Source organism: Cornus florida, unplaced genomic scaffold (assembly GCF_030987335.1).
Source record: "Cornus florida cultivar Cherokee Brave unplaced genomic scaffold, ASM3098733v1 CherokeeBrave_3.0.0_Hap2_Chr09, whole genome shotgun sequence".
In the NCBI taxonomy this organism is placed as follows: Eukaryota; Viridiplantae; Streptophyta; class Magnoliopsida; order Cornales; family Cornaceae; genus Cornus; species Cornus florida.
Window position 1 is genome coordinate 56,306,242 of NW_026775579.1, and position 8,569 is coordinate 56,314,810.

The 8,569-nt window shown below is 39.4% G+C and overlaps 1 protein-coding gene across 1 annotated transcript; it reads left to right on the forward strand.

Moving 5' to 3' along the window:
- Positions 1-5,821: 5,821 nt before the first annotated feature.
- LOC132272647 (uncharacterized) lies at positions 5,822-8,569 on the forward strand. Its single transcript, XM_059773750.1, has 4 exons — positions 5,822-6,080; positions 6,198-6,614; positions 6,732-7,771; positions 7,916-8,569. The coding sequence occupies exons 1-4, from the start codon at positions 5,822-5,824 to the stop codon at positions 8,567-8,569; spliced, it is 2,370 nt and encodes a 789-aa protein (XP_059629733.1).

An 8,569-nucleotide genomic window follows, 5' to 3' on the forward strand; every position in this document is an offset into this window, starting at 1 on the left:
AGCCCACCCCAATGAGAAATCCTAGATCCGTCCTTGTTTGAGACTATTATTTTAGGATATGATGAGATGTGAGATTATCATAAAGTGTGTATGATTGGATTGATTTATGTCAACACAAGATAGAGCCATTGATTGAGAAAATTATCCATTGTAATCTTCATCTTTTCATAGTAGTATTGTTCGGCATGCTCCATAGCTGTAGCTCAAATATTTGGGTGAATCATGTATATATTGTGTTTGATTATTTTTTTTTATTTTTTGTGATTGTTTTTTATTATTCCTCAAATAGCATGCTTTTGTACTTTTTCTTTTAACATTTCAAACCAGACACGGGAGCAAATTTCATTACTTATGAGATAGTTTCGGTACTTACGGGAGATATCAAAGCTACATATATTTATGTAATAGACATAATAAGTATCTATCATCATATAATAGGTAGATTTAGGAATGTAGCAAAGTTAAAAGTGGGACCACTAGCTAGTGGTATCTCTCGTCTTTTCAAGTGAAAGACAAAATGTTATAGCTTCTGAAAAATATTGTAATAATTTTTTCTAATGATCACAAAAATTAGAAGTAAACGGGCCGTAATTTTACATGACAGTTCTAATGCTAGTTATAGATATTTTTTGTATAATTAAAAAATAATACAAAAAATATATATATAATGAAAATGATAATGTCAATATATATCTAAGTAACATATCGACATACAATTCAATTTATTTGCATGGTTAAATGTATTAGCCTTATTGTTGTTTTTGTGAAGTATTCGTCTATTATTTTCTATTCTATTTCAGAAACTTCAATAAAAAATTCAAATACTCCGTATTTAATATCAAAAAAAAAATATATGAAACCTTACTACCTGTTGGCACCAAAACTTGGCAGCCACTTCAGCAGCGACGTAGACCAATGGGAAGCCGATAAGTGTTAAGCATGTCCAAGAATGGTCGGCCAATGGAGAAATAGTAGGAGAAGATTTAGGAAGATATCTATATATTCAGCCACCTCACCAAAAGGGTTGTTACTAAACAACCGAGACTTGTGTTAATTTCAAAAGGAAATTTCATTAGAAATAGAACATTGGGAGAAGTTGGCTAAGGTGACATAATTAAGTTCCTATAAAATAAGGATTTAGTTATGAGAAAGGAAATTGAATCCTTATGGAAATGAAATTCAAAAGGAAGGGGCAGCCACGTGAGTGTATGGGTCAAGGCTATAAATGGTATTCCAGCCATTTAAGGGAAATATTTCAGTCAAGTTTGAAGAAAGAAGTTGCTAAAAATCAGCAACTTACTAGCAATCTTCCAACAGCTTTCTACCGACTTCTTAGCAATCAATATTTTCTTCAACAAATGTATTCTATTTGAAGCAAGACGAAACAAGAGGAGAAGAGACGTGAAAGACTACTGGAGTACGACCTATTTTCAGCAACAAAGTAAAGCAAATCAAGGAAAAGAGAGATTTCAGTAAAGACTTTCCCATTGAAACTGAAGCATCGATATTGAAGGCGAGGAATGTTGGGCCGTAACTCAGCTTGAATTTCAAAAGAAAATGATTGAAGCAAGAGAGATTTTAGCAAGAAATAATTAGAAATTAGTTGGTTTTAGAATTTCTATAAATAGAAGTATTGTATTCCATTTCTAACTTGTCCAGCACCACCACAAAACATGCATTTCAACTAAAAATGTTTTCAATTGACTCTACGTCATTTTCCTATCAATTTCTTTATTTCAATTTAATGGCAATTGATTAGATCCTCGTCAACTATTTCGATTCAGCCATTTATTTTCTTTCAATTTCAATTATGCCAATTTTAATTACGCAATTTTAGTTAGGCTTTCAATTCAATGGCAATTGATTAAATTCTTGCCATTGAATCGTAGTGACAATTGATTAAATTCTTGTCATTACTTGGCTGATGGCAATTGATTAAATTCTTGCTATCACGTTTCAGTGGCGATCAATTATATTCTTGCCATTGTGTTTGGCTGGTGGCGATCGATTAAATTCTTGCCATTGTGTTTGGCTGATGGCGATTGATTAAGTTCTCGCCATCACGTTCGGCCGGCGATCGATTAAGTTCTTGCCACCTGTCTTCACTCGGCCATTCCATCCATTCAAACATTCATCAGCCGTTGCATTTCTTTAGACACTCTAAAAAGTCCTTACTACAAACAAGGCATAAAAGAACCTTGCTGGGAGTTCTTACTAGTCTCTCTCCCACACAATCGCCTGAGAGTCAGCCATCGGAAAAAGGGATAGGCTGGTGTTCAATTACATATTTTGGGTATTTTGTACAAATACTCTGGCACGCCCGCGAAGAGTCCATCGACCGGCATAGGGAACAAAAACCGCGCGAACACGTTTTGGCACACCCGGTGGGAACACTACTAGAGTGTTACAAAAGAGGCAAATATGCCGCGGCCCACAAAAAATTCTAAGGCCGTGGCTACTGATGAAGATTTGGAGGAAGGCGATCAGCCAGTACAGGCTGAGAACTTTGCAGCAGGTCCTACTGATGAGTTAGCCGTACTTCAAGCACAGGTTAGCTCCTTGGTAGATGCAATGGGAAGGATGGGAGCACGCTACAACGACTTGCATGAAAATATGTCCCAACTTTCAGCCTTTATTTTGAACAAGCCGACTCAAGCTAGCAGCTCCAACAATCAGGAATCGGCTTCTCAGCCGAATCTATCACAAGCTGCTCGGCCAGAGAGGGCCATTGAAACATCACAGCCATGGCCGCCAGTAGTGACATTCCAACCAGGTGCAACATCAAGTCAGCCGGTTCATACGCTACTCACCTGGGCAGAAAGCTATCCTCAGCCTACGTTGGCAGGTTGTAATCAGCCACCAGTAGCAGGTTCACGGCCACAGGTAATTCCACCAAACCCTCCTCGGATGCCTTTGAACTCGGGGGGCAATCAGATCAGGTGGAGGCCACCGAACCCACTGTATACTCATGTGCCACCACAGGTAGGGCTCGGGGGGCAAAATATGGCTAATCAGCCACATGATTGGCCGAATTGCTATCAACCAGCGGCTAATCAGCCGCCAGTTTTTAATCAGGTACCACCAATATTAAATCAGCCACATCAAGTTATGTTAGATAGAAGACAATTAGCTGATTTACTCACAGAAGAATATGGCCTGGAACTTAGAGGTGCCGGCCGACCAATTTATAGAACTCATTATCCAGAAGTGGTAGACCAAGTTGAGTTCCCTAGAGGATATAAAGTCCCTGATTTTGTAACCTTTAGTGGAGAGGGGAATCAATCGACCGTGGAACACATTGGCCGATTCACGGTTCAATGTGGAGAGGCCAGTGTTAGCCCGTGGTTGAAATTGAGACTTTTTCCTAACTCTTTGACAGGGGCAGCTTTTTCATGGTATATTCGTCTACCTCCTAACTCTGTTTTTAATTGGCCACAGATGGAGGAATTATTCCACAATCAGTTTTACCGTACGGAGACAAAACCTACTCTGGCCGATTTATCCAGGCTAAGTCAATTGCCTAGTGAATCGGTCGAGACATTCATTGCAAGATTCAGTAGAACAAGATTAAGATGTCGTGTACCTCTTCCAGAACAGGAGTACATTCGTTTGGCTTTGAACAGCCTTGATTTTGAACTTCGGAAGAGGTTTGAAGGAGTTCCATTTCGTGACATGTATGACCTGGCCGAGAAAGCTACCAGGTATGAGTTGGTTCTCAAAGAGGAGAAAGAACGAAAAAATTCCTCTAAAGGTACGTACTATAGGGACCCCAACTATGAAGTTTATTCAACTGATGTGGTTGAAGAGGAAGATTTTGAAGCTAATTTAGCCGAAGTCATTCTAAAGAAGCCTTATGTATGTGACGCTTTAACAAAACCAAATGTATCCACCAGTGGTACTCAGCCATCGACTTCATCGGCCAGGAAGGGTACGGCTGATACTGGTAAGATTTATACGTTTGATCTGGCCAAAACAGAACAAATTTTTGATCATTTGTTGGCCGACAAACAAATCGTTTTGCCAAAAGGACACAATATACCATCGACCAATGATTTAAAAGGAAGAGAGTTCTGCAAATTTCATAATTCATGGAATCATACTACTAACAATTGTTATGTATTTAGAAATGTATTGCTGAAATCTATCGATGAAGGTGTATTGAAATTCCCTGAAAAGAAGCCAGATGTAATGGGGGTCGATGGCGATCCATTTCCTAATATTGTCAGTACCAATGTAATCAGCCTGGCAACTGAAAAAGCCGCTGATAATGGTAGACAGGAAAGATTACCAAAAGTTCTTGGTAATTCATCGGCCAGTAATGATGAGCAGAAAGTTAAGGACTTGGAAATTCAGTTAAGAGAAGCTCAAATTGCCCTCATCAACCATGGTTGTTGTCCAAATTGCAAAGGCCGAAGGAATGACTCAGATAAGAGGGGCTATTTCCAATCAACCAGAAAGCGCAGTGTCCATGAAAGGTTAGGCCATCAGCCTAGACAGAATCACGAAGAAATCAATCGATCAATATTTAGAGAAAATGGGCCGAGGGCAGTGAGAATCATTCGGTCATCGGTGGCTGATAGAGTCCTGCCAGAACAACATTTTTATCCTAGTTTCAAAAGGAAACCAACAATTCAGTCAGAAATATGGGTTCAAAAAGGAGAAGAATCTAGCTGTGTAAGAACGGTTAGACCTCCTTTGGTTAACCATGGCAGATGGACTCGAGTAAGTCACCCAAAGTTTCCTAAACAACCTCCTACACGTACTCAAAAAAGGAGGATGCAAAGAAAAAATGCAAAACTCAAAAGGAAAGAAGACAAGATCGACCATGATCAACTAGAAAGAAAAAATGAACCAGTGGTGGCTGAAGACATGGAGGTCGCTACATCCTTTGAGAATAAGGCATGCTTTTATGAAGAAAAAGATGATCAGCCAGACCAGGATCCAAAGCACACGGCCAAGTACAGAATTCGTTTTGGTTCTCTCCCGGATGAGGTAAATTGTAACATGGTATTTGTTTTGCCTTCTGTGTTTGAAGGAAGGATAGAACCAACGATGAACAGGGATGTTGAGTCAGCCAAGCAGGAGGAAAAGGCTGAATCTTCAGAAATTAAGAACGATTTGACAAGTTCATCGGCCGGGATAGGATTGATCTCTCAGGATCAGCCATCTAAGGCCGATAAAATCATTTTCGAAAAACCACCTTTGTCCATGATACAGCAGTTGAGGCCGTTGTATGTTAAAGTATGGGTTGAGGGTCAGCCAATCAATAGGGTTTTGGTTGACAATGGTTCGGTGGTGAATGTCATTCCAGCAACTACTTTGAAGAAATTGGGTAAAACCATGGACGATGTAGTTCCAACCGACGTGGCCATCAGTGGTTTTAATGGAAGATCTAGTAACACTAAAGGTATTCTACCTTTGGAAATTACTATTGGCGGTAAAACATCCTTTACGGCTTTCTTTATCATTGATTCAACCGCGGCCTATAATCTCCTTTTAGGCCGAGATTGGATTCATCCTAACATGTGCATCCCATCAACCTTACATCAAATGTTGATTTTTTGGGATGGAAATGAGGTAAAAATTGTTGAGGCCGATAACAAACCCTTTATAGCTAGGGTGTATTCGGCTGAGGCTGCACTTTATGATGAAACTGTTGTACCTATCAAATTTGTTGGCATTAACAGGATGGGACGACCAGCAGCGGCAACAATGAAGAAGAATTTAATTAATGCTGATATTAAAGAATTATTGTCAGAAGTAGCTCGGCCGAAAATTGATATTTTCAGGTCGACCATCAAGGACATTGAAGATGTTACTAATGGATCACAAAACCAATGAAGAAAAGAAGCGGCAAGCTTTCAGGGCCGCTTGCATAAGACTGAAAGCATATCTGGCTAAGAAGAGATTGGCCAGAGAAGAACAGCTATATGAAGAGGTATCGGCCAGCACAGCCGATATAATTGAAGAAGGTTTCGAAAAGCTGGATGCAATCCAACTTGAATATTTGGAGTCAGCCCCTTCCAGGATGGAAGATAATAAAGCAGAGGTGCAAGATCCTTTATTGGAAATAAATGTTGGTACTAAAAAAGATAATCGGCCATTATTTGTTAGTGCTTTGCTTGAGCCTAAATTCCAGGCCGATTTGATTAAATTATTAAATGAATATAAGGATTGCTTTGCTTGTAGTTATGAAGAGATGCCTGGCCTGTCTAAAAAATTGGTAGAACATAGATTACCGATCAAGAAAGATTTTCAGCCATATAAACAACCACCAAGAAGGATGTCTTCAGAAGTAATGCTCAAAATTAAAGAAGAAATTAAGAGACTTCTTAAGGCAGGATTTATTCGAACAGTTAGGTATGTTGAATGGCTGTCTAATGTTGTTCCGGTAATGAAGAAGAATGGCAAACTTAGAGTTTGTGTGGATTTTCGCAATTTAAATAATGTTACTCCAAAAGATGAATATCCAATGCCTGTAGCCGATCAACTTATTGATTCGGCCGCTAAGCATGAAATATTGTCTTTTATGGACGGCCATTCAGGTTATAATCAAATCTATTTAGCCGAGGAAGATATTCATAAAACGGCTTTTAGATGTCCTGGGTCAATTGGTACTTTTGAGTGAATTGTGATGCCATTTGGCCTAAAAAATGCTGGGGCTACTTATCAAAGGGCAATGAATTCTATCTTTCATAATATGATTGGCCGATTCATGAAAATTTATATAGATGATGTAGTTGTGAAATCATCGGCCAAGAGACAGCATTTGGAACACTTGAAAAGGGCCTTTGAAAGGATGAGGATTCACAAATTGAAAATGAACCCATTGAAGTGTGCATTTGGAGTTTCAGCCGGGAATTTCTTGGGGTTCTTGGTACACAAACGAGGTATTGAAGTTGATCAGAACAAGGTCAAAGCTATTATAAATGCTAGGGCCCCAGCCAACAAAAAACAAGTGCAAAGGTTCCTCAGCCAGGTAGGTTTTCTTAGAAGATTTATTTCTAACCATGCTGGCCGAGTGCATGTCTTTTCGACTTTAGTGAAATTAAAGTTACATGAGAAATTTCATTGGGACGAATCCCATCAGAAGGCCTTTAACAAAATAAAAGAGTATTTGGCAAACCCCTCGGTTGTAATGCCTCCAAGAAAGAAGTGGTCGTTAAAGTTTTATTTATCGGCCGCAGAAGAATCAATTGGTAGTATGCTCGCACAAGACAATGAACATGGAAAGGAGCAGGTTGTCTACTACCTGAGTAGAGTACGAACTGATGTAGAATGCAAATATTCTTCAATTGAGAAGCTTTATTTATCTTTGTACTATTCGGCCATGAAGTTGAGAGTATACATGCGGCCTGTTGATGTTTACATTCTTTGTCAGACTAACGTGATCAAGTATATGCTATCAAGGCCATTGATCACTGGCCGAATAGGTAAATGGGCTTTGGCTTTGATGGAATTCAATTTTATCTACGTCCCACAAAAATCAGTACAAGGAAGGGTTCTGGCTGATTTTTTGGCCGATCATCCTTCAACTAATATTGATCCATGGGTTTATGATGAATTGGAGTCATCAGCTATATTCTTAACTCCTTGGATCTTGATGTTTGATGGATCAAGCACGGCTGATGGAGCAGGAGCAGGTATTGTTATTATTTCGCCAGCTGGTAGAAAGGCTTCATTCTCTTTCTTTTTAGATTTTAAATGTTCAAATAATCAGGCCGAATATGAAGCGCTTATAATCGGCCTGGAGATTTTAATTGAAATGGCTGTTAGAGATGTAAAGATTTTGGGAGATTCAAACTTAGTCCTTAGCCAAATTTCTGAAGATTTTAAGTGCCTAAGTTAGCAATTAAGGCCGTTTCATTCTCTGGCCACTTCATTAATCAATCAATTTGATAATGTTCAACTTAAGTTCTGGCCGAGAGGGCAGAATAAGGAGGCCAACAGCATGGCCCAAGCAACCTCTGGAATAAGAGTACCAGCCGGAATAGAAGATCAGTTGATAAAGATAAAACGAAGATCTTTGCCATCGGCCGAATTGAGAAATACTATGTTGTTTGATACTTGGACAATTGATGTAGAAGATTTGGCCGACGATGACTGGAGGATACCATTTATAATGTTTCTTCGAAATCCAATCATCAAGGCTGATAGAAGTATTAAAAGAAAAGCGATCAACTTTGTGCTTCTAGATGGGGATCTATACAGAAAAGGGTTAGAAGATGGGCTCCTACTACAATGCATAAGCAAGGAGGAATCACTTCAGGTTATGGCCGAGGTACATGAGGGCAGCTATGGGGCTCACCAAGTTGGGATTAAAATGAGATGGCTGATTCGCAGGTATGGATATTATTGGCCGAGGATGAAGAAAGATTGCATAGATTACTCAAAAGGTTGTCAAGCTTGTCAAAGACACGGGCCGATTCAAAATGTACCAGCAAAAGAATTACAGCCAATAATCAAACTTTGGCCATTCAGAGGTTGGGGCCTTGACCTTATTGGTAAAATTAATCCACCATCAAGCGAAGGCCTCACCACAGGTCCGAGCTCAGGAAAGTACACTTGA